Consider the following 27,581-nt stretch of genomic DNA (forward strand, 5'->3'; position numbering starts at 1 on the left):
TGTATCTCCCACCAGTCAAATCAGCTGTTGGTGTCAAAGGATGGATACTTATGTATTACCTTAGACAATAAGTAATTCATTTTTATAATGACTGAGCAAATAAAATAAAAAAATTTTTTCTAGTACGAACACATAAATTACGTACTATTTTATATTCAAGCGTGTAAGAAAATAGCTTGAAGGATATCTTAAAATTATATACTGACTTAATTCGGCTTATTTCATATCATTCTGGTATACTCTTTCTAGTACAATTTGATTACACTCTACTCAAAATTACGTCTATCTTTTTATCTACGCTTCATATATTAGGTTATCTCAATTATTTTAAGCCAGTTCCAACCGTCTCTATTTTATTCGCTTAGTTCAGTCGCACTGAATATAACAATCGTCTTTATTAACCGCGTGTCAACTGATTTGCTGAGATGAGAGATAGGAAACGTAACACCAGTAATTGTCACCATTGCCAGTTTCATCTCTTGTGCGGTGGTAGCTAAATTTGTTTCGAAATACGTCCATATACACACAAAGCCAAAACTGATATAATTAGAGTTATTTATGCAGTTTTCAATCTTACGGATCATATAAGGCTAAAAATTGCGAAAATCTCTGTTCAGGAAACGATACAACATACATGACGCCAGCGATTATATAGTATGTGGAAGATAGTGAACGTTTACGTTTCCAGCGGGAGGGTCCCGTTAGCGCACGATAGCACACATCCATTCACATCGGTGCCGGTGCTTAGAATCCTTTTTCGCTGGACAATTAGAAAATTTTGTATTGAATTAGCTAATCACCCACGTGGGCGATCGGAGCCCTCCCTTTCCAGCGACCAGCGCGAGTTTTACTGTCGAGCGTAATAAATTTTTCGGAACGTCACATATCACATTACATTACATTCGAGTACGCATTGATTAACGGTCGTATTTTCGACCGACAACCTGCCGAAGCATTTATTTACATAACATTTATAGGGAAGAAGGAAGAGAGTTCGTAGTTGCAGCACCGGAACGGAGCAGCGGCGGGAGCAGCTAACAGCGAAATTATTATCGTCGAGCTATCGTCGTGGTTTCAATATGTGCCTTTCACTCGTGAATTTGTGTGAATCATATATGTAAATATTATTATACATGTTAATGATATATATATATATGTGTGTGTTAAGAAATATATTTGTATAGAATGAGAGCAGTTCCTATATATACAGAGCGTAAAAAAAACCATTTAATATTTATATGGTAGATAGTACACACCGTATTGAGTAAAAAAAAATCTTGATAAACATAGGTCGAAAGCTCATCAAAGAGGATGTGGAACTTGATGTGGACATGTGAAACACCTTCTGTCAATATCGAGATAAAGATTTACACAGATTATCTTCTCACGTCGCACGCAACACGTAGCCAGTAAGTGGCTTCTCGACGCTGATATATAAAAATGTTTATATCTCAGAAACGGTTGAGCTTTCAGCTTACATTTGCTAGTTCTTTCACTCAATATAGCGTGTACTATATACCATATAAATATTGAATAGTTTTTTTGAACACCCTATGTATATATGCATAAATAAAATAAATAGTCGACACCCGAACACGCAAAACCGTTGCACAAGATTATACGGCTCGAAATAGCATATCATCAACTCGCGAACAATAGGAATTGTACCTTCAGAAGATTACAACGTTAATGCAGCATTGTAAATCTCAGCCACGCAATGTGTGTATGTATGTATACATGCATACACACACACTTACATACATGTATAATTTCATGCTTTTTATTTTAATTTTTTTTAAATTAATAGTCCGACGTGCATAATGCGATTAATATCGCGCGACTAATCCCCTTGCGTATCTTCTGTTGGTGTGACCATTTGTGTATTAGTGTTATCTATTTTTCTCAGTTTGAAAATAAAATTTTGCGAGATTGTACGAAGATTATGTTCGAGTTCTCTGCAGACAACATTTCCATTTAATAGGTATTCTTTTCAATAGCCGGATGTTCTAACAAGTCGGTCAATTGGATCAGTCTCCGATATAATCCGCTTCGAGATGCGTAAAGTATTTACACGACATCTTACAAGAATTTAATACTGACAAGCTAGTGATTATTTACTTATTTCGTTACATAACTGTTAGTTATAAATTATGACAGCTATGTAACTGCAGCTTGGTGTTTACTGGGAAAATATTCGAAGTTTCAAAACTTCGGTAATAATTCGATATTTGACGACGAAGTTGGAAAATTCGAAGTCGAAAATTATTCACGAGCTGTTAAACTGACACAGCCATTTTAGCACAATCGGAAGCGACTTATATGAAAATTAAATGCTAAATATTCGAGTGATAGTAAAATATTACATCAAAATGTTTATAAAAGCCACGTAAAATCAATGTTTCGAAAGATTGATTAAAGGTTTCTTACTGGGATAGCACTATGTGGTTATAATAAACGAAACGAATAAACATTCCATTGAAACATAATTCCATTTTATATTGTCGTAACAATTATTTACAAAACTATATGTTTTCTCTGTGGATATGTATATATTAAGATTTATTATGTATTAAAATATATTAGTATTTACAAAATGAGGAACATTTGATTTTTCGTAGAGCGATGTAATAACACATAATTTATTTTATATAAGATTTATTCGTTGATTAACTTTTGTGCCTAGAATAAGTTCTGCATGTCAGAATATATATTCTGCAACATATTTCGTAGTAATGAAGGTAATCAAATGCATAAAAATAGGTGGGATAAATTTTCATTAAAAATCGTGCATTGCATCGGAATTTTCAATGATATTACGAGAATCGAGGTATAATTACATAACAATATAATAACTTTCAATTTTTTGGATCTATCCGAGTAGCAAATGTACACTTAAAGATAGATGTAATATTAAAATACTATTTAAATAGGATAACTTATCGAAGGAGGGATCTGTAGGACACTAATAATACCGTATTTAAATATTATTTTGCATCGGCACAATCATAAAATCATAGGCATTTGCATTGCGTTTACGCGAAATATCAGAAAGTCACTCGCCTCATTATATGCGATCGAGTATCAATGACGGCTTGATCGTGTCGGCAATTAACGACAGCAACGAACATTTCTCGGACATTTCTCTATACTACATAAATTCGTCAATTTATTGGCAGTACAATGATGAAAGTCTCGATGATATGCACGTGATGCGTCACTAGCCGTTCGTGTAAATATTCGTTTGCATAATACAATATTTTTTCAGGCATAGTCATTAATGATCTCCATACGAACATGTTCGAAAAAAAGACCAGTCTGCCGTTCATTCGAATTCCGAGGAACTTGCCGCGAAAATAACCCTTTGACCCTTTTCATCTCGCGCCGCGTTTGCAGCTGGAAAATAATGATACCGCGCAGAATGATAGACGATACGATTACTTAGATTTATTAATTATGATTACCAACGATGATTATCACGTCGCGTTCGTCTTCGGATCACAGGTAAAACGGAAATTCAATGCGGAAACACTATCTTGGAAGGAATATCACTGGTATATCGAGAATCCCTTTGTCTCTTTGTACAAAGGGATACTTACGAGAGATAGGTGTTCCTGGATGCGATGAAAGTGAACTCGTTGACACGAGTGCATTTATAAATATATATTATGATGTGACTCCCGTTTACAGTACAGAAGACTCAATGTTATTAATCGTTAACCTTCTAACCACAGGGTGAATTTTCAACATGAAGATGGGGTCGGATCCGATGCTTTTCTTTTTATTTTTCATATAATCCACCTATAAAATGGGTAAAAGAAGCGAATATAAGCAAATAACACGAAGCATTCCTAAAAAAAAAAAGAAACAGCACGTACATACATGCTGTAAAACAAACGAGGGATGGGATCGCATCCGACCCAAATTTTGTGGTCAGAAGGTTAAGGGATGTTCCCGTTTTTCACTATTGTCTCTGTGAATTTGGCAGTATAACAATAAGCGCGCGTAAAGTCGCCAGGCCCGTTGCCGGACCTCCGATTCTTGATTCTTTTCGCAGACTTGTCAGGAACTGCTCTCGTCCATTCGGATGACCGGTTACAAATACCATTTCTTCACTTCTTCGAGCCACTCTCGGAGTCCGGATTGGCTGGAGCCACGCCGTTCAGCTCGTTTTGTATCTCTTGAAGGCTTTTGCCCTTCGTCTCCGGCAGTAAGAACACCGTGAAGAAGATGCTGGCGAGGGAACAAGCGCCAAATAGCCAGTAAGTTGTGTAACTGCCGAATGAAAAGTTGATATTGCTGGCGAATTTTGTGATGATAAAGGCAATGAACCAGCAGACGGACACCGTCACACCGGATGCCTTGGCTTTAATGTTGGAGGGGAACATTTCGCCCATCACGGCCCATGGAAGAGGGCCCCAGCCCACGCTGTAAGTGGAGATGAAGATGACAAGTGCGACCACCGGTAACCAGGATATCTGCTCCACCACGTCGGTCGCGTTTTGCACATCCTTTAGGAAGAAATACAAACCCAAGGCACACTGCGAAGCAAACGGACGAGTTATCGAACGACGGTGGTAAAATAGTCAAGTATATACTCCGTCGTATATACCCCGGTATTATTAACTAGAGTTACGAATTACGATTTATGTGGAAATATATAACATAGGTGTCCCATTTTAACTTAGACATCAAAATGTCTCAAAAACGATATATTTTCGAAAGAAATGTTTCAAATCAAAGTTGTAAGGTTGGAAGAGGGCCGGCAGATAAGCTATCAGATTTTAGGCCCGATAAAGCCCAGGTTGATTTTTATTTTTTCGATGAAAACGTCTATGTTTTATCGCATATTCGTACTCTATGGAGAAAATAAGATAAATGTTTGGAAGTACTATTCGAAATAGTGAGCAACGATCGCGTCGCATTCCGATCGATGTGCTTACACCGGCGTACGTATGAATATAGCGTTCAACCTTCCTCTACCACGCGAGACGCAACGTGTGTCCCACGATATATTTATTGCGTTTCCTGCATCGGACACTCCCGAGAATAGTGAAACCTCCAATCGTGTGCTCACCTTCGCTCGATTCCCTGTCGGAGGATTTCTCACAGAGCTCGCGGGAGACTACTTCGAGCCGCATATAATATCGGTTAATTGAACCGTTTGTGTCCTCGAGATAACGAGATATGCGAGATTAGAATAATAATTATAAAATAGCTAAGTTGTACAACGAATGTAAATAGACGCGCCCGACCATGAACAGCTGTGGAATGCGTTTAATGATCTGACGTGTGTGATCGATAGGAGCGTACGGGAGGACTGAAGCCCCGTTTAACAAACGGGAACAAAATCTCAAGAATTAAAGTTATCGGCAGGGCTTTAATTTTTAATTATTATAGTGTTAGTGTAGGAATGTTCCAAATTTATGAAAACATATGGCATTCAACGCGAATCATCGTCACAATAATGAGAAAACCAAGCGTAAAGTTTTGGTGGTTATGAGAGGAAGTTAAAAATAGATGAAACGTATTTCTCTTTAGTTTCCTTGAATCGTATTCTTTTAGAAATTTTGCAGAATAATTGAGAATTATCGGGTGGACATAAGGTATAAGAATTTTATTCTGTAGTTACGACGTATGCAGTAAAATGATAAATTACTCAGAGAGTTACAAAGAAAGTTCCACGAGGTTTTGCTAAGTTGTCTTCATGAATTGCAAGCTAATGGTATCTACTAAGTGAATGTAAAAGTGTTTGCTCAAGTTTGCTCCATTTTGAGGAACATTTAGGAGATATTTGCGAGATGTTAAGGAAAACTGAATACAGAAGAAAAATTTTTTATAAAATTTTTGAAACCTCAAATATCTCTATAAAAAAGTCTTTGAGATCATATGAACTCATATGAACTTTTCCTCATAAAATAATCTTGAAACTCAATAAAAAAAAAAACGGGAGACCGCTTACCAAGCTGACCGTCGTCCCAATACCAGACAAGACGAGGAGCATCCTTCTGCCCAGCCTGTCGACAACTACAGGTGTCACCGCCGACGCTAACATTTGCACCGCGCCTATGATGATCGGCGCCTCTTCCTTCGGAACGGAACTCTTGGCGCTGTCGAAGATGTCTTGCATGTAGAATAGCACGAAATTGATGCCGGTTAATTGTTGGAAAGAAGCCAAGGCGCAGGTGTAAATCAAGGCCTTGCGATTAGCCTTCACCTTGAATAAGTCAGAGATGCTGACTTGATTCCTGAACGCTTCCTCGACCATAACCTGGAAAAAGCGAGACCTATTTATTAACGACAATTGAAATTCTAATAAATGTGCACAGGACGCCTTGAACGGACAATTTGACATAAATCCGGAAACCTGGACGTAGACGATACTATTTTCTTCAGATAAATCGTGTACTTCCCCACCCTTTTCCCCGCCGATTTCTAATATTCAATATTAGATATATTTTAAAAATAATTAAATTTAAAACTAAAAATTTCAGCACGAAGTTCAGTTGACGTTTTCAACAGCACACATCTCCTGAGGACGTTCCGATGTCTTAAGGACTTGGCACACTCTATGTGACGCTGATTCCAATAATATTGTTATCGAATCAAGAAGATTTAATCCAATTGCGGTGCCGTTGGCCAACTTTATTCATACAATAGCGCTTCTTACGTGTAATTATAGGAGATCGTAATTTGATATTTTAGAGCGCTGAATCAACCACCATCGTTTCTTTTCGCTCGACATCCGCTGTGTATAAGTAAAAAAATGAATCTTCGATAGTCTCGAGAGACTTCCGTACTCAGGAAGTAACAACACTTGCCGAGAGAGTTAGCCGTGATTGTCATTCGCGAGCCATGACGCTATCGTTTAGGACCAAAGAACGGCCTTAGCCGCGACCTCGTTTGCTTAATATGTCTTGACGGACAATATTATATACTCGAGTATGCATTAACCACGACCGTGCACGTGCCGTGTAGATAGAATTAGCGATTACCTTGTCACTCAAAGCCCGTCGTGTAATTTATTCATGGAAGTCAAGAACGCCTGCAACGTGATAGAAATCACAAGTTTTCTCATAAGAAAATATATCCGGTTCTCCCGAATTTTCATATTTTCGACTTGACTTCCCTCTCCATTCTCTCTCTCTCTCTCTCTCTCTCTCTCTCTCTCTCTCTCTTGTAAATACATTGAGAAAAAAATACCTAAAAAATGAAAAATATTTATTCAATGAATATTAATAATATATTTACTTGTTTTAATATACATACGTTTTTACACTGAGAAAAAATTTCTTTTAAATGCACGAAAAATATATATTTTCTTAAATCTGTAGTTTTTCACGAAAGCAATTGTTTATCCTATTTAAAAAAAGATTCAAGTTGAAGTAAATATATTAATAATATCCACCGCGAATTCTCTATTTTTTAGATATTCTTCCAAGTGTAGTGAGATTTTTCAAAAGGCATTCAGATGCGGTTGTTAGTGCGTGACTTGACTTTATTTTTCATCCTAATTCAAGTATTTTACTATAACGTGCCTTTGTTATGTGCCATTGAAAAGGGTGACTCATGACCAATACATCGATTTGTTCGGTGTCATTTGTTACAGGATAAGGTGTTGTGACCTTGGATATTTTTTCGATTTTCAATTTTTTTATAAATTAAACAAGACGTTTATTTGATTTCTTATAATTGGATTATTTTTTTTTTATAACTGTTTACTCACAAAATATATTTTTTATCAAATACAAAAGTAAAATAAATCAAATCTAAAATAGGTGCTAAATGTCCTTAGGAGCGTAAAAAATTGCTGTATGTTTACTCACTTGAATTTCATCGGCTTCTTTCTGAACAGCTGCTTCAGATTTGCTTCGGAGCTTCGCCAGAGATGCGATCGCCTCGTCCTTACGACCTTTACTAAGGAGATAATACGGAGACTCCGGCATCAGTATGAAGCAAGCGAAGAAGACTATGTTTAAAATGGCACAAACGATCCAAAATACCATGTAACTAACGAAGGGCCCGATAGCAAAAGAATACAGCAAACCAATCGTGATGAAGAGCTGAAGGAAGGAACCCAGCGCACCTCTAATGGAAGTCTACAAAGATGAGCAATACTATAGTCATTGTTAATAAACAATTGCAGAAAGAGGCTAATGAGATTGTTTTTCAAGGCAAAAATTGTGATAAAGAAAAGTTCTGCGTAAGTGATAATTCCGTGTACGTGTAAATTTACCTCGGCGATCTCACCGACGTACATAGGAAGAACCGTGAATGGGATGGACAGAGCAAGTCCAAATATTAATCGAGCAACGTATAGCTGCGCGAAATGAGTCGCCGAAGCAACCAGTGTCCACCCTATTAGAAACGGTAACGTCGAGAACAATAAAGTTTGTTTGCGGCCCCACCTGTGAAATAAAGTCGACGGTAGAAAGAAATCAATTTTCATTGCAGCATTACTTCAATCTATATTTAATACGCACTTTATTACGAAGAGACCGATTCTCTCTACTCGATAAACTCTGAGAATCGATCTCTGGCGTGATAACGGCAGGTAGGAGATAAATTATATTACAATTAAAATTGAACCTATTTTCCTATCTTAGCTTCCTATTACGTTGTAAAATTAAAGGTTTAACGTAGAGCCGAAATTTCGAGGGGGTAACGACGATAACGTCGACGACAAAGATGCGAATGGAAGCGTACTTCTCGCCGAGATAACCCGCGACGAAGCTGCCAAAAATCGCCCCAGCAGGCACCAGAGAGCCTATCCAAGAGCTCACATCTTTACTGATCGGCTTATCCAAAGGTCCCCCGGTTTCCTCCAAAACAGGAAGGACCGGGCTCGTCCACCCTAACATAGCTCCAGTCGCAATAATACATATGTTACCTGCAATCATATCGAAATATCGAAATACATTCTTGGTATTAAACAAAAGATCATCATCAATTGTTACATCGATATGGATGCATACTTTATTTTGGTTTTTGATGAAAAACGCGTCGTAAAGCCTCCAAATATTTGTACGACCAATAACGTTTACGCGGTGCGTTCATTCGCACACCGAGAGAAAAATATCAAAACATTTGTCAAACGTCAGTAGCGAGACGTTTTGTTAAGCGTGAAGAAGAAAGTCACTTGACATGAAGAGTCATTAACGCTCAATCATCAATGTCGGAAACTTCCCACTGTCGAAAACCGATAAGTGATAATTCTCCCTCTCTCTTTCTCTCTCTTTCTCGTCCCCTTCCGACTTTATACTACTAATTTGAGTCGCCGGCACTTATGTACGCGATCATATAAAAACGGGACAGAAAAGAATAGATTATTATTCTTAAACCAGACGATGCATAATCTCGCGCGACCGTCGAAGTAAAAATGTCGATATCGAATATCGGCAGAGTGTGGTGGAAAATTTTTTTTCACCAGCGCTCACGAGCGGTGCACTTTGCCCGCTTAAATGCGATCGAGTACGTAGCAACGACCCAACGTCTACTCGACCGAGTAATCCGTTGAATTTCCACTCTTCGGTTCATTCAGGCTATCATCCGCCGTTTCGAGAAATTGTAATTCATGTTGAGTTCTTTTTCTGTACATCCTGTACGTGACGATCTGCCTCCTTTTTTCATCTGCGTTCGCATCACGCCTGGCAGATTATCGCGCCGGCAAAAATATAAATGGATAACCGATGGCGAAATTAGCCGATGCCGGCAATAAGCGCGATAAGAAGTGAAGTGGAATTAAATCACCTGCACGCAATATATATGTATATACAGGCGAAGCGAGAAATTTTTACTTGCCATTGTCGGGATGGTTTTAGCAGTTGCAACTACTATTACAACATAACGACGAAGTGCGATTACGCGTATTTCGAGATATTATTGCATAAATATACTAATATCGCACGAAGAGAAGAGACTCGATGCTATCGCGCGTATTTTCAATGCATGACTGTAAACATCGTTAACGTCATTTACTAGTTGCAAAATCGTGTGAGTTTGACGCTACATTCGGTGTCGACAAACATTGAGCGGGCGCTGCGTAACTTTGAATTGCGTTTTCGATGTCGCGGGAGGAGGACGCGTGGGTAAAATTGCGAGACGACGGATTAAAAATGAGGGCGACGCGCGCGCGATAGGACAACATAATCGATAGTTAATGCGATGAGGGGGCGTCGCTGCGGATGATGACGAATTGTCCGGAAAAAAACCAGATTGTCGTCGAAAATAAAAACGGCCACAACAATTCGAATATCGTTATATTCGATATATTCGTTCTATCTATCGCATAAAGTTGTTGCGATAAAGAGAGGAGGAAGGTAGAAACGAAAGAACCGATGAAGTTACGTATTTATACGTACAGGATCGGACGCTGACAAGAGGAACAAAAAGTATCTTGATAAGCCACTATAGAGAAAGAGTGTAGGCGCGATGAATCACGGGAAAATTACAGTATTGTGTATAAAAGACACGCGGATTGGCTCTAACCGTGATAACCGTCGAACAAATGACGGTTTATCCCACAGTTTATCAACGCCAATGCTCGTGAAGACATAGAAACAGATTGAGGTGAACAAAAGAGTGCCATAGCGTTTTGCGGTATTCGCAATAGTTAATGAGGAATTAATTAACCTATAACCGGAATTGGAATTGTGTGTGTGTGTGTGTGTGTGCATCTATTTTGCTATCATCATAGCTCCGATTATGTTGCAGAATGAAAAGTTTAGCATAGAACCGAAATTTCTCGACTCGGGAGGAGAGAAGGAAGTTCTTTCGCTGCGCTCGTCGGCGGAAGCGCGACGTCAAACGTCGATATCTTCGTCGGGAAATCGGATTCCTCCGAGCTAGCCAGTGACAATTAATGAATAATCGAAGGACTCCTAGTGTTGACCTTGTTTAAGAAGACACGGGCTGATTTGTTTCCGAGGGAGAGAACGAGAGAACGAACCATCGCTCGGATCATCGCATCTCGGGTTCTGTGCTCGCGACCGACGATGGTTACGTCGGTAACCGGGAAGTTTTAGCGAAATTTTACGATCCTCGTCGGTTTAGGATTAAATTTGGTTTAAGATTCAATTTGGTCGCCTAATACGAATATGCATCATTTGTTGATGTTCTTATCGTCCGCGTGCGCGCGCGAAGAATCGTACCGAGAGGGCAAGGATACATCTTGACACGGGTAATTTGTCCTTCGTCCTCTATTCTCGTTCTTCCCGTAATTTCCGTAACAACGCTCCCAGCGCTGGTATATCGTTGAATTCGTACTAATCTCGGTCGATCGGGGAATTACCGAACCGAATAATAATTCCGGGTTTTTTTTTACGCGCGCGAATACCTCTCTCTTTCTCTCTCCTGCTCGCGAATTCATGAATATGAATAGACCGTTTCTCCATTTCCTGAATCTTTGATTGTATCTACGACTCTGTTTACGATTGTTTAAATTTAAGAGGAGAGGCAACAGAAAGGCAATGTAATTAGGATATCTCGCGTTTTCGAGAGATAAGAACAAAATTGTTTTGCAAGAAAGCAGTGATAAATCGAGTGTAATTTAATGAAACGTTATATATATCTGGTGCAATTATGTGTGTGTGTGTATGTGTGCGCGTGCTCGATGTGAAAATGAGAGGCGAATAATCAGTATTGCTCGCGCGTTGGAAAATGTGGTCAGGCCTTTGTATTATTATAATATATTTAAGCGAATACGTTATGCGAATTGTGCTACATGAGCGCTCGCCTGTCTCAACATTGCTATTATCGTCGATAACATTTTCGCACGCATGAGGAGCGCGTAATGTTATTACGTATTACGTACTTGGTTTGTCGATTGTGTTTATTATGAACAGCCGTAATTGAAAAATTGGAATTCAAAGATCCTCTCTCATGATTTTTCTCATTATCTCTCTCATTATCATTGGACATCTTGTTGGCTGTTTTTATCGATCGATAAATAATCAAGGCTTGCACATAATGGCATATAGTGATCTTTTGATATTTGGTTTCTAATACATATTTCAGGAGCTCCTTAACCGCTAATAAATAAATATAAAGGCATGAAATAAGGCCCCTTTCATCACTTTGTCACTTCATCCGATCTGGAAGTTGTGCCTTTTATCCGATTAAAATTATAACGGATATACACAAAGGGTGACTGATTTTCCGATTAGGTTTCATCGGTAACTGCATCGGTAACTTTACCGGATACTTCAACGGATTAAGGGTATTCATCATTTGATCGGATGACAAAATAATCGGACACGTCGTTCAATCGGTTTGCCCGATGGAAATTTTTCCCAGAGTAGTCATAGAAGAATTTCTCTCGGTGCGTATCAAATTTCGCATCGATTGATCTTTCGTAAGAGTCGTAGTAGATTTTCATGAAAAATATCATGGACCGACGATCACATCGAGGAAATCCCGTCGGACGCGTCATGTAGGATACGGTCGCACGCTGTGCACGTAGGTGAGAGCCGGGACGCGTATCGTGTCTTCTCGGTGCCCTCAATTGTGCCATTCGTATCAAGGGAATAAGTGCATCGTTTAAAAGCAAATCACACACGACCTATTGTCCCATCATCCAATCTACGTATATTAAACATTGTAACACTGCACAAGTCCCCTAATGAGCGTGTAATTCCGCTTCTCAAAGGAACTCAGAGCGATTCTCCGGCAGGAGAGATTTTGTCGGACGATCAAAAACCGCCGGTACAACTGTGAAAATTTTCGCGATGTTTCGACAATCGTCTCTCTCTTTTGGATTAAGTTTCACTCGTGAGTCTCGTGGATACAGCAAGACCGAGCGAGAGACGAGAAAGGATAAGAGAACAATCCTGAGCGACGGAGTCGATCGATCGAGCAGCGTACAACCCGAGGGTGCTTTTCGCCGTAGCGCAAATCCCCGCCAATATATTTTCTACAAATAAGCATTTTCATATTCACGTACGTAGTGTAAGCAAAAGTTCGAGTTTCGACGGGATTAATACACGACGTTTTCTGTGTGAACGATATGAAATATCCGCAGGCGTGTCGGGCAATTATTTCACGAAATGTGCGCGAGTTGGCAAGGAAATTCCTTCGATTTTCAAAATACAAACATTTCTAAGAGAGACTGCACCTCTTCCCCCTTTTCCCCTTTCTTTCCCTCTCCCTCTCTTTCTCTTTATCAATTTATCTATTTATCTATCTAATTAATATTTCACTTACTGCACTTTTATTTTCCCCACCGAAACGGAGGAATAGCAAAAAAAGACTCGGCCCTTCATCGAAGGGAGAAATGGCTATATAGACTCACCAGCCGCAGCGGCCAGGAATTGGACGAGCTTGGAACCCTTCTCCGCCATGTCTTCGGAGTAACATGTGGTGCCGACGGTGTGCGACATCGTCGTGCACAGCTCCTTGCCGCTTGCTACGTTCATCAGCTGTACGGACTCTTTGCCGGGGGTGCCGGCATCAGATACCGCTGAAGAGGAACTCACTGGCACGGGGCTATAAGCATAGTCTTTATACGAGTGCCCCTCTATCTTCTCGTCGCAGTGAGTGGGAGTCATTTTCCGATCTCTCTCTCTATCTGTCAATGTCTCTCAATGTCTCTCTCTCTCTCACTCTCCCTCTCTGTCACGTTCCCGTTCTCACCAGCTCGGTTTTTTCTGTCTGCCTGTCTGCCCCTCTCTTTCCCGTCTCTCTTGATTCCTCCGTCTCGCTCTTTGATACACGCGGAATCCCACAGCTCTCGCAGCGGTACACTACAGCGAGAGACACAACGACCCCACGTTGCGTGAGTCCTAGACCCTGAAACAAAACACCGTGTCAAGGTCGCGTGGCGTCACTGTGTACGACCACCGTAGAAAACAACCCCTCTATCCGAGAAGGGATGTGTTCTTCCCCTTTGGCGGGAGCTTCGAATTATACGAGAGGTAGTAGAAGAGGAAGTGCTCGAATTTTAACGGTACTTTGATACTTTCAAGGATAGCTTACACTGTAGACTAGTCACTTAGGCGATGTCAAACTTCTCTCTTGAACCTTTAATTCTACAGACGTTTACTTTAACGCCTATCTTAAAACTGCACATGCTCTCCACATTTCGCTCATCAAATTTATATTATAATATTCAAAACAACCTACTTCGACGTTAGAAACGGAAATTTGAGGTATCATCGCGGTTAAAGTAGGGGTAAATTATATCAATTAATAATGAATTCAATTTTGCATATTTCGCGTTCCTGTTGCGCTGTAAAACTTAACAAAGACCAATGTCGCCGATTGAGGTACACGATAACGCGGGGTAATTCGAAGCGGTAATTCCCCGATCACAACTTCCCCGCTCACGTGGAATGGAGAGATCAATAAAATCCAGCGCACGAGATTTACTCGGTCCTCCCGGCTGAGCCGCCGGTAACCGATTATCGCATTACGCACATGCGTGACGTCGACGCGTATCTCTCTCGAATCCGAATCGAGTGGTCGAGGCGCGAAGATCGCGCGAAACTAAATGAGTATGCTCGCACAGCGAGCCGAAAAGTAACAATGAACGTTCGACGTCTGCGACAGTAAATAAATAAAACTGCCCACGCTCGCGTGAATGATAGATCGCACGCTCGAATGTTTCCTCATTTTCCGATGCGATTCCGTTGCGCACTTGCGTATACAAAAATCGCAAAAACAACGAGAGAAAAACGCACGAAATGTGTCGGGAAGAAACGTGTCAGAACGAATATAAATAACGCGCGATGTAAATGACGAACGTGCGACGTTGTAAGTGTTGCCTTTGCCTCCTTTGCTAAATTGGACCGAGACGAAAAACAAAATAACTTTTGTTACGGTTATCGGTGAAATATCGACCCGTGTTGATTCTGAACCCACGTCGAGGATTGATCAAACACGCAAATACATTTATCATTTGCCTCAGAGGACAACTTGCGGAACTTTTTTGTTTTCATCACGATCTCGACACGCACGTCGACACGCTCATTCGACAAATTCCAAGTACACCTCGAATTGCAATCCGAACGACGCAACAATTGTAACCTAAATATAAACCATCAATTCTAGTTAATTCGAAGCTATCCGACATTCCCGCTGAATCTGGAAAAATAATCGAGAAAACGCACACTCTCTCATTCGCGCTATCAGTCATCACTCCCGCGGCCAAAATGTGTCGCGCGAATGGAACAATTATTATCACTCCCAAGCGGCGACCCTTCCCGTTGACGAGGAGTCCGATTTTTCCGACCTTCGACCGTCACGGGAAAGAACTCGCGTGTCGATGATCATCATCGCTGATCGCTAATCGAGTCCCATCGCAGTTCGTACGAGGCGCGACCCGGGAAAAGGGAGGAACCACTTACTGGTTTCGTACTTACTCGCTCGCTCAAAATGCTCTTTTCTCCGAGAGACACCTGTGTATTATAAGCCCCCGATCATTTTGTTACGTAACGAACAGAGAGATATATTATCAGTATTAGATGTGCGTGCCGCCAGCCGCCGTTGGGTGCCGACCGCGCGTAATCCGTAATCCTTATCTCGCCTCCGGTAGCCTCCGATAAACGATAAAAACAATTCGTTATCTCTGGCGCCGCGATTCAACGGCGATTACGCGCAAATTACTCATAAATTATTGGCTCACCGACGAACACAGATCTTCACTCGAGACCAAACTTCGGCCCTAATGTTAAACCTTTAATTCAAGAATACTAATCCTTATTCCAGATCTACTCTCCTTATCCTATCTTGGAAACGTGTAGAGACTGAAGGAAGAAGAGACCTGACAGAGATTCATATTGGAAAAAACCAATTAAAGCTTCCTCCCGTTTATCTTAATGAGCGACAGCTCGTTAATCATCGGAGTTTCGTTGATGACTCGAACTCTGAAGAGTCCAACCGCGAAGTTGCCAGCCGACGTTCATTACGACGACGGAGAGGACGACTCAACGCGTCATCATTATCATCGAAGATGATTAAAGTTCCTGCCACCTCTCGCTTCGGCGAATAATCGCTACAATACGTCGTCGAATCGGTCCAATTATTAACGCTATGAAGAAGCCATTATCCTTCCTAGTCTGGACTGTCTTGGAGGTTTCCTTGCAAGAACAAAAATTTGACGTGCGCAAAACAAAAACATGTTTGTACGTCGCACGTTACGTAAGACGTATCAATAAAATTCATCAGACCATCAGAAAGAGAAAGAGAAGATCATTCAAATGCAAATGGGAAAAAATTGGGAATCCAAGGAAACCAGTTCTCTTTACAAGACAAATTTCATTGAATATGTATTAGGCTCTCGTGATGCACAATCGAAAAAAAAATATATAAAAACAGGCGAACATTTCTGTGATTAAAATAAAAAAAAGAGTGTTTAACGTCGAAAGTAACTAATTTTCTATCAATGCATACTGTAGAGACTCAAAATGAACGCGCCAACTAATTGCATAAATTCCAATAATTAAAAGAATGTTATCTTGTTGCGTGAGTCGCGCTTGCTGCGTCTGGAATTTTCCGCTTTTCCAGTTCTTGTTGCTCTCGCTGAAAAATTTCACCTTTTCTTTTCCTTCTTTTTCCTGTTATTGATTAGATACAGAAAAAAATAACGCCTTATTGCATCGACTACTGTCTTCCTCACGTTTCGTCATGGTGTAAAAAATCGATACATTTTCTATATCTAATTTTTAGCTGTAGGAGGTATAAGGACAAACAAAATTAATTAAATTAATTAAATTTCAGTCGAATTATATGGACAGCTAATTTTTACCTATGGGAGCAAGTTTTCAGTTATGAAAGCTATGAAAGTTTTTAACTGTGAGAGCTCATTCTTTTTTTCCGTGCAGGATCGCGATATCATTCATTGGATAATTGTGAAAATATATATTTTCAATCTATTAGCATTATAAATAAGAGTGTTTCTTGGATTATCCCATTATTGTACGTAGTATCATCTTCTTAATTATTCTTCGATGAATCTGGTTTCGACGATACTGCGTAATAAAAATTTCATGAGGAACTATATTTCAACGTCAATGATTGCGAAATCAAACGTATCGTTAAACTTTTGTTAAAACGGAATTTATCGCGAAAAATGAGAAACCGTGCTGCGCGTTCGCACCTCTAAAACATTCGCGAATTCATTTTTAATTTTAAGTGAAAAACACTGAACAACTTTCTAATTCGACTTCTCATCCGTCGAAGAGAATGTCTGTTAACTTTCAAAACAACGTTATTTTACGATTATAGGCAGCCTAATAAGAATTGTTACGATATACAACGCGGATTCGTAAATTTGTTTCGAATTGATGAAAAAGATCACACGTGTGTAATTTGCGAATATATGCCGAGATTTTTAATTTTCCCTACGAAAATACGTACACACACGTGTGTGTGTGTGTGTGTGTGTGTGTGTGTTAAGAAATATGCCGCATTCCTCCATAATCTCGTAAATCTCGCACGTGGAGTTCCGGAAAAGTCGCGATAAACTTTGTACTTTCTACGCGATAACCTTGGAGCAATAAAAGATACAACAATCACTATTTATTTTATGGAGACTACTTGTTAGAGCAGGAGTTCCAAGGAGGGTACAGGTGGAATGATGATATCAAAATTTCCTCCCTCCGTACGGTCGTAAATTCCATCCAAATCCGTCAACGGTGCTCCTACTATTTTAATTACCAACACGGAGTTCAAACATCGCGAGCGAAAACCGCGCGAATTCAGGCGAATCAATTTCAATCCAAATATGCTATATGCAGGAAGCATGAGAAAAAGATTCGTAACGAATTGTTTGCAATTACAATCTAAATGGCTCATCGATAGCCCCCCCTCCTCCCCCCCAATTACGATCCGCATTATCACCACGCATAAGACACACGTGTCGGAAAGACGTCAATTGCGCGGAAAGAAAAATAACAAGCTAACGTAAAACACCTAGAGTTGTATTAAAGGTTCCAATCACTCGAGAACCTGATAGCGCTCTCGATGTTTGCCGTGTTCTGAGAGCGGTAAGATAATGACGTGCATTATCGCGTCACTTGCGAAAAGAATGCGACTAACACGCATCACATTGCGTTAATCATCCTGGGATGTTCAGGTTGGGTGATTTGTTGTGCACGGCTGCGAGAAGGGTAAGTTCGAACGATAAAAGATACAATATTCAAAACGAGGAGCAAAGATTAATATCGTAAAATTTATTCATTCATCATCTCTACACGACAGAAAACATTTTGTATTTATATTAAAATCGGTGATTGAGAAAAACTTTTGTGCCGAATTCTTAACATATTTTTATGTTAACTTAAAATATTGTGCTTATATTATTTATGTTTGTGTTATTCAAAATTAGATTCGAAAACGTTTAAGACCTTTGCATCAGCATTTGACGACTATATTTAATTATTATAAATTGTTAAGCGGCGTTAAAACTACATACAGAAATACATATCTAACGCTTTAAGATCGAAAAAAGGGAAAACTTGGCGATCGCGCGATCGCAAATATAAGTGAGAGGTAACATTGAACACGTTTAACACGTTGAGCGCGGCGCCGATTTTGCTATCCTTTCTGCTCAGGCGGCAGCGAGCGAGCACTTGATGCCGAGCGCTCAAGAGGGTTTTGGGATAGAGAGTATGAACAGAAGATTACTTTGTTTCACTTTACTGTGGGATGGTGCAGCCAATGCATAAGTATACAAATTATAAACAGAAGATAATGGGAAGGGGAACGGCAAGAAGGTGACCTTCAAGAGACGATCAATCTTATTGTAATATGTGCAAATCTCATCCACACCTTTGCTTAAAATGTTTTAATAAACTCCATTAAAATTATAACATTAATTTTTTAACCCTTGACAATGCCGGTTTCACGCATCGATGTCGCTCAAACGAAAAGTCCACAGGTGTCAGTCCCCAGGGAGTGACGTCGCCTGAACGAAAAGTTCACTGTCAGTCCCGAGGGACTGACGTCGCACTCAACGTGTTAAATAATCATTTAACGGACAAATGCGGTGACGGTGAATATTAACGTAACGTCGATGCGCGTCGTGACGTTGCGGAAACACACGAGAGAAAATTCTACTGAGACCTTAGGAGCGCCTTTAAACCTTTAAGCAGAATGGTCTACTGATCTGCCGCTTAAAAGAGACGATAAATTAGTCCTGGTTTACAATAGAAGCTTTAAGCTCCGAGTCTTAAGAAATTGGCCAATCACAGTCGAATGTGAAGAGAATAATTAACTGCGATTAGCCAATTTCTCAAAGCTTAAACGCCTTAAATTCTCATTGTGGACCTCGCTTTACTCGTTTAACCCGATTTAACCTTCTCCCCCTCGCCATGCTTGCAAAGCAAGCACCAGAAGCTTTCGTGCTCCCTTTCGTGCGACATCTCTCGAGCTTCGTCGTTGCAAGGCCTCCATTTTCCCCGCTCAGCTCGTGTTTTTCGCATCACAAACAACGTCTTAAATTATCCGCACCGTGATCAACGTTGCCGGTGCATGTGTTGGCGCAAGGAATCGCTCACGAATTCGCTTCAGACCGCCGCTTTCAGCCGAGCGTCGCCCTGCAATTCCTGTTGGATCTCTTGAAACGACTTCCCCTTCGTCTCGAGTATGAAGAAGTGCGTGAACGCGACCGCAATCGCCATGCTCGCGGCGAACATCCAAAAGGTGACGTCCGCACCTAGCCCGTGATTCAACGCCGGGTAGGTCTTCGTCACCAGAAACACCAGGAACCAGTTCAGCATCACCGCGAGACCGGAGGCGAATGCTTTCGTCTCTGCGGTGAAAAATTCGCCCATCAGCATCCAAGGTATCGGGCCCAACCTATGCGCAAAATATTATCAAATATATTATAAAATATAATATTTGTTACATACGATAATATAAAATATAAATATAATATATAACATAAATATATGTAAAAAAAAATATATATATATATACTAAATAAATTCATTCACCTTTCATTGATAAATAAATCTTGATGTTCGGTGACAAAAGTACCGAATTGATTTACACACCTCGCTGTTTTCATTGTTATTTATATTAAATTGAGTCTGTTAAAAAGACGTACCCGACGGAGAAAGCAATCATGAATAATGCCAGAGATGTAAGCGGCAGCCAACCAAGCGTACTGACATCCCCGCCGTTAACCTTAATCTTGAAGTACAAACCGAGAGCTACGAGACTAACTGACATCACGCCCGAGGAGAAGATTAACAGCGGCTTCCTGCCTGCGCGATCCACAATCACAGCTGCTACGACCGACATCACCGTCTGCAAACAGTGACGCACTGAGTAAACTTCATTCATGAGCTGAGGTTTAACTTCCATACGGAGGAATATTTGCCTGAATATCGAAAGTTTTATTTTGGGAAAATGTTTTGCAAAATAATTTTATCGTCTCAAAATGAGAGACAATTATCAACGTCTATCTCTAAACACACCTGAACAAGCGAAACGATTATAGAAGCGATATCTGGCGATATCGAGCTTCCAGATTCCTGGAAGATGGTGGTGGTGTAGAAGATCACTGCGTTTATGCCAGACATCTGTTGGAAGAACATGCTGCCTAGTGTGGCGAGCATGGCTCTTCTGGTCGCGGGGACGCGTACGAGATCGAATATGCTCGACTTCTTCGACGTCGTCTCCTCCGCTGCTCGCCGCATCTCCGCGAGCTCCTCGGATGGATCGTAAACGTCACCTCGGAGAACCGTTAACGCTAATCTGGCTTCCGATTCTCGCTTTTCATACTAAACAAAATTCAGAGAGGTGTCCGCGTTTAATAAGCTATAAAATGAAGATTACAGTCAATATTCCATAGCAACGACAAGCAGTTTTATCATTCGCACCACTAATAAAACTATTGAGCAACGTTAAGTAATTTTCGTACATTGAGAGAAAAGGGAATTGTATACGATTAAAATCGATCGATTCAACGTACTACCAACCAGACCGGCGATTCCGGCATCCACACGAAGGCGGCGAGGAAGCCGACCTCCACGAGGGCGCAAACTATGGCGAACGCCGTGTAGTTCATGACGGTTCCCAACACGAAGCCGAACAGGATGCCGACGGTGAGGAAGAACTGGAAAAGGGCGCCGAGGGCGCCACGCGCCGACGTCTCCGCGATCTCGGACACGTAGATCGGCACGAGGACGCAGGTCGCCCCGACGCCGATGCCCACCACGATTCTGGCCGCGATGATCAACCACAGCTGGGTGGCGAGTATGATGATCGCCCAGGACAGAAGAAACGGGGCCGAAAGCAGCAGAAGTGCTTTCTTACGGCCAAGTTTGTCCGCCATCGGACCGGACGGTATGGCACCTACGATCGCCCCCAGCGCCAGTATCGAGCCCACCCACGACCCTTGCTCCGGGTCGATGACCAGCCAAGAGTCCTCCTTGTACAATCGAGGTAACACGGGAGACGTCCATGCCAATGCGGTGCCGACGCCGACGGCCATTGTGCAGGCTAAAGCAAGCATTTCAACAGTCGGAAGTTAATCAAAGAGAGTTCAGTTAATTGGGAGGAAAAGTTTTTTGAAAAGCGCGCGCGCTGGTTCTTTGAGGATAAATAATAGTAATGATAAGATAATAATAACGGTGATGAAATGGTTTTGGGGATCTTGAGAGAGCACGTATTTCGGCAAGTTTAATCCTATAAATTATTGTCGCCCGGTAATTTTATTATTCGTACGAGTAATAAAATTACCGAGTAATTTATCACTGGCGGTAATACTTTTCCGTAAGGGAACGTCGACATTTCTATGTCGCTTTAATACTTTTAAGAATTGTTTATGTTTCTTATTTAGATGGTCGTGGAAACATCGTCGGAAGTGGTTATTATATACGTTATGTACGCTGAACAATAAAGAAAATTAAAAGCAATAATTTTTCCGACACTCTAGAGATATCTCTTTATTACCTAAAAAATTTTTATTCTGATATCATCGATAGTTTTCTAAAAAAAAATCATGAAGTTCGTCTCTTTTTAAATAAGTTATGCTGGAATCCCCTCTTGACATAAAGCCAAACTTTCGTAAATTTGGAGATCGCTTTTTTGATATCTGCATGCATTATTTTTCTTAATGTTAGAGGAATTTAAGTTTTCAGCGAAACCTCACGTAACATTTATCTTATCTTTTCCGGAATTGGCATCGCTCGCACTTGGTATCTAAATCGTCCGATACCTGTGCAGGCTCTTATCGGTCACATATTTATTCATTATAGAACTATACTCGTTTGATGAATTACAAATTATCGCCTAACGGTAGCATTCGATAACTTTCAACGAACAATTAGAACAGAGAAATTGTAGAGCGCAGTCGGATATCGTCATCCCTCGAATATCGACGGGAAATTCTTCCGCAGATCAAAATATCGACAGTACATCCTTAATACGATCACATCAAACAGAATGTATTGTTCCATTATTATTATTGATAGAAGAAATATGGCTAAAGTTCCAGCGAATTTTTGCAAGCCTTTAATGTTATTATCATTGCTAAAATTATTATTAAAGCTTGATTGAAATTGGAATTATTTAATAAAGCTTCATTGAGCTTTATCAAAGCTTTACTAAGTACTGAGAAAAGGATTTCTTCAGATTTGATAAATTTGATTGCCGTCCAAACAAATTTCGTCGCTCCAAAGAAACTAACGTTTCGATTAATAAGTATGATTGTTAGACTTTCCAACAATCATATCTTTATCTTGAATAGAAAATTTAAAAGTTCCCTTAAAAAAATTTTTCCTTCGGACAGGAATCCTTCCTGAAAAGCAGTGAAAGCAACAAGCGTGCCGACGAAAGGGTTAAATTTCGTTGTCGGCGAACCGATCATCGGGGAGGGCGGGAGGGGAGGGGGCGAATCCTGCGCGAGCCACCTGAAGCGCGCAGCCGACCGCACGTAGACGCGCGGACGAACACCATCATACACGTGGAAGTCGTTGAAATACCGGAAATAGTTGCAAGGTATTGCCACAGTTTCCTGCCAGTCTGGTGCACCGGAACCTCGGTGATCATCCCCGTGTCCTCCATCCTCGCTCCCAGGATCCGTTTGACGGTCTCGAGAACTGCTTTCACGGAACCACGAAGATCTCGGCAGATCGACACTCGCCAGTGACGGCCTCGAAATCGCGACTCTCGCGCCGTAATTCAATGTAAATTCACCACCCTCCCTGGTCACTGGGTTGTCTCGCCGCGTTCAACGTCGAAGCTGCTGTAAGCCGCATCTCAGATGCGGGAGCTTCGCACGTTACCGAATGAACAGCCCGTCGACCGGTGCCATTGTATATGACGGCCGTCATTATCTGATGGTCAGCATTATCAATAATCTCGCTTATCTTACGCGCAAGTGAAATAAAAACAATATAAAAATCACGATAAATCGGCTAATCGCCGAGCATGGTCTAAGTCGAAAATCCGGAACGGTCGGCCGGTGGAAGGGAAAGTCTGCAGAATGCAGAAATAAAAAGTGGCGTTATGTAAATGCAGGTGTCTCATAGACACACGTAGCTCTCGTCTCCACTTCTTGGATTGCAAATACAAGTGTGCGGTGAGTTAACATTTATTTGCATGTAAAATTAAACATTAAGCGAGTGATTTAATTTTTCACGTGTGTAACAATTACACACACAATTATCACACTTTACTGTGTAAACAAATAAATTTACATATTTAAAAGTGTAATTTATGATACGATGAGTTTATTATAAAAATATACATTCAAAAGGGAGATGTGTTTTATCTATAAAATGCAATACGTTGGTTAATTTACGGTATATATTTTTTGTTAGAAAAGATAAAACAGGTCAATGAAATATTAAATCCTTATACTTAAATTACGTGTTTTAAACGTGTACTATATGCAAGCGTATAAAATAAAATAAACGTATTTCACTGCGTTTAACATTAACCCAAATGAAACATATACTAAAATAATATGCGTAAAAATGTATAAAAACTGACCGCACGATTTTATACACGTAAATGTGTAAAACTTATACGCTCGGATTTTTGTACGCATGTGGAGAGAAGGAGAGAGGGAAAAAGAGAGAGAAAAAGAGAGATTAGAGATCTTTCGAGTGATCATACCCTCGAGTTACCATAATACTCCTGATAAGTTAAGGTGCTAATAAAATGAAAATACGTTTGTTTGTCTTATAAGTGAAAAAAATATATATATAATTATCTGGCTTGAATCTGCTCTATCTCGATTGGGCTATTTGTAGAAGTCTGTTTTGACGTCGACCAGCTTAACGGCTTACCTGCCGGTAGCTTTTAAAAAAAACCGACTCTTTTTCCGCAACGGTCGTTTCTGTAGTGATGCACTATGCGTGTTGCCCGTTAATCTTCGAATCGGCAGGTAGTAGTCGTCACAGAAATAGCCGGCGTACCTTTCCCAAGAAGTTTCAACAAATTACAGCTCGCACAAAGCTACAAATAGTTCCCTTTGCCGGGAGTAAAGACGCGCCTTAGAGTGAAATAACTCTCATCACCCGGTCTGATCCTTACTGCGCGCTTTGAAGAGTTCGGAAACCGTTTCGCATTACTGAGATTTCATACATACCAGTCGGAAGAGGTATACTGGTTGAGTACTGATGTACGTTAAAATGAATTCGTCAAAGTTCGAACGAACGAATAATTGTAACAATTTGCGCGAGGAGCCGCTGAAAAATTGATACGCCTATCCTCCCGCTCGTTCGATCACGGAGGATCACCCACGTGCGCGAGAGAGCGGCGACTGATAATTTTTACACAACAATTTACGAAATTTCATATAAATCTTCACGAGTCCCGCCTCCTCATCAGTGCTCCAGTTGTTAAGTTGCTTCGAAGGACTCGCTGGGATTCTCTAGCTCTTATACATTTTCTTACTGCAAAAGAAGTTCTAGCAATTTCTTTTGCAATAAGAAAATTTGAAAGAGCTGGAGAATTCTTCGTTTAAGTTCTTCCTAACAGGCAAGTTGCAAATTGGAACGCCGATGGAGGCGAGGAGACGAGACTCATGAAAATACAAACGGGGAATAATTTCGCAATTCAATTCCCAAATATCACGTAGGGGCTTCTGCTTCAGTTTTTTCAGGATTATGTTATTTCAGTAAAAATTTATTATCATTAATTTAGTATGACGAGATATTCAAACGATATTTTGATACAACCTTTAATAATAAATGCTCAGGTAAAAACCTCCCTCTTTAAAATGTATACAAATATTTTTTTTTTAATTTATTTCTATTGATTACTACAAAATAATACTTACAAACATTTACCTTTTGTTCTTAGAGAGAGCTCGCTCTCGAAAACCTGCCTTTATTCTTTCTCTCTCTCTCTCTCTCTCATTCACTTGCCGCGCAAAAACGCTTGACGGATTTTGCGGATCGAAATACAAGCCGGAAGCTACGGAAACCGCTGTCTACTTTTGGGAATTGTATTGCCTCTGATGTGGCAGACACCAAATCCGATTTCAATTATTGGCGGAGTGTAGTTCTCGATTTTCTACGCTGTCGCGTCGGATTTCACGCTACGTTCTCCATCGTGCCATCCGGGGCTTCCATCTCCCCGTTTATATTTTCCTTCAGCTTTTTCCGACAGCCCTCTTTCGCAAATGCGAGATTATTACATTCCCTCGCAGGGAAACGCAGCACCAGATGCACCTGATGTTTGCACATGTAATTCGTTGAACTTCACCGCGTTGTTTCGTAGCTGCGACAATGACGACGACGATATATATACTTAAATCTAAATTCTTCGATTTAAATAAAATAAACCATTGTTTCCACGTAAAGTAACAGATTTAAGAAATTTTTTTTGTTCACTTGAAGAAACTTTCTCAGTATAAAGGTGTGTATATTAGTACAAGTAAATATGTTGTTAATAGCCATCGAATAAATATTTTTATCTTTTAGATACTTTTTTCTCGCAGCATAGAAAAAATATAGAAATATCTCGGAACTTGAGATATGTTACTTGCCTAGAACAAACGAAAATCGCTCGTTCATCATGCGGGGAATCTCACATTATTACTAACGTTCGTTCGTATTACTAACGTTTTCAAATAACAGAAGATACGAATCAAGATACATTGATTTCGATATACTGATTGATTGGTTCTTCTTCTTGGTACACTCGATGGCATGTTTATATGTATGTGTTGAATCGAGCTGTATAGAAAATAAACGTTGCGGTTTCGCGACTTATGTACTTCATTTGCATTTGTACAACTATCGCGAACTATAAGAAAAACTAGTGATTTATATATATATAATATAACAATATAATTTAATTATGTTATTCACTCGTCGCATTCAATTTTTGTGAAATCTTGTTATGAATCAAACGGCGATAAGGAGGTCAATTTAGTTGAATAAATCGTACGGTTTATGCCAGGATTATTAATTGTATCAGTAACTTTTATCGAACAAAACCGCGTTCTCCTCCCCCTCTCCTTCCCCTAGCTCTCTCTCCCTCTCTATCGCCCTATCATTAATAAATACAGATTAAACCGATGACACAGAACTTCTGTAGGTAACCAGAGCTGTCATTCATGGCTATGCGGATTAACGTCGTGTCGACGGTAAATTTTCAGCAAACATATAACTGTCTGACAAATTACTATATAATAACGTGCTAAATTTAATCGCGAAAATGCTCAATTATGAGATTGAATTATTATTTCCTATTTTTTGTGTCGCGGATAATCGCGCGTTATTGCATATTTTATTATATAATTTCACGGGATTCTCCGAAATAAGCTCTAGCGAAAACGAAGGGGAGATACGTCGGGCCGGTGGATCGTGCGAATTCGAGTGAAAAAAGCTCGAATCGCGCACGGAATAAAATATTCTTTCTCGCGGAGGAAAAAGATTTATTTGGAAAAGTACCGCCGTTCAGAAGTTTCCATCGTAAACGGATTGTCCGCAATAGATAAGTCCCGAGCGTGAGGCGTGCTCGATAGAAATCGCGAATAGAATAATACCAACAAATCAGTTTTATATTTAATCGACGATTTGATATCGCGATGCGGATCTCATTTTATCTGCTGTCATCGCGATGAAAAGGATAAAAAATTTGCAACGAATAAACGTCACGATTACCCGTGCTTTCCCAAGAAACCTTACGTTATCGCAATTTCTCAGCGAAGGGTAAGCGTACCACGAGATTTGCTCAGCGATTAGACTTTTTTTTCTTACGACGCTACTTAATCGAGCGCAGAAGCGCAAATAGATTATTATTCTGCCATTATCTCGTTAAAGTAAAAATGTAAAAGCCATGACGATCGCTTCGACGAAAAGAAAGAGGAAAAGGAGAGAATACAGCGAGGTTGAACAAAATGTTCTTGGAAGGGTATTAGAAGATAGTCGAGTATTGGCCAAACTTACCGTTTCATTTTTGCGAAGAACAATTTGAAAAATAATGAAATCGTGCCATTTTTCGATTTTAAGGTTCTTCTTCAGGACAATTTGTGCTCGTCGTGTAAAACACCAAAAATGTAGGAAAAGAGTAATGAAAGTAGCGTTAAATATGTAGATCCGAGGGATTATTTGAGGATTACCGATGAACAAAGGAGAACAATAAAGCGAACACCTGGTCTTCAAAATATAGTATCCAAA

General features: G+C 40.2%; 2 protein-coding genes across 2 annotated transcripts; both read right to left on the reverse strand.

Annotated features, from left to right (window-relative positions):
* Positions 1-2,470: 2,470 nt before the first annotated feature.
* LOC106744092 (facilitated trehalose transporter Tret1-like) lies at positions 2,471-13,541 on the reverse strand. Its single transcript, XM_014618525.1, has 6 exons — positions 13,286-13,541; positions 8,704-8,887; positions 8,234-8,405; positions 7,824-8,096; positions 5,960-6,268; positions 2,471-4,538 (listed from the first exon to the last, which is right to left on the reverse strand). The coding sequence occupies exons 1-6, from the start codon at positions 13,539-13,541 to the stop codon at positions 4,110-4,112; spliced, it is 1,623 nt and encodes a 540-aa protein (XP_014474011.1). The 3' UTR covers positions 2,471-4,109.
* On the reverse strand, positions 8,895-23,007 carry LOC106744098 (facilitated trehalose transporter Tret1-like). Its single transcript, XM_014618540.1, has 6 exons — positions 22,926-23,007; positions 20,912-21,441; positions 20,415-20,720; positions 20,042-20,244; positions 19,529-19,791; positions 8,895-13,149 (listed from the first exon to the last, which is right to left on the reverse strand). Exons 1-6 carry the CDS (start codon positions 23,005-23,007, stop codon positions 13,076-13,078), a joined length of 1,458 nt encoding a protein of 485 aa, XP_014474026.1. The 3' UTR covers positions 8,895-13,075.
* Between the last annotated feature and the right edge of the window lie 4,574 nt (positions 23,008-27,581).

This window comes from Dinoponera quadriceps, unplaced genomic scaffold (assembly GCF_001313825.1).
Source record: "Dinoponera quadriceps isolate SergipeBrazil2010 unplaced genomic scaffold, ASM131382v1 scaffold9, whole genome shotgun sequence".
Classification (NCBI taxonomy): domain Eukaryota; kingdom Metazoa; phylum Arthropoda; class Insecta; order Hymenoptera; family Formicidae; genus Dinoponera; species Dinoponera quadriceps.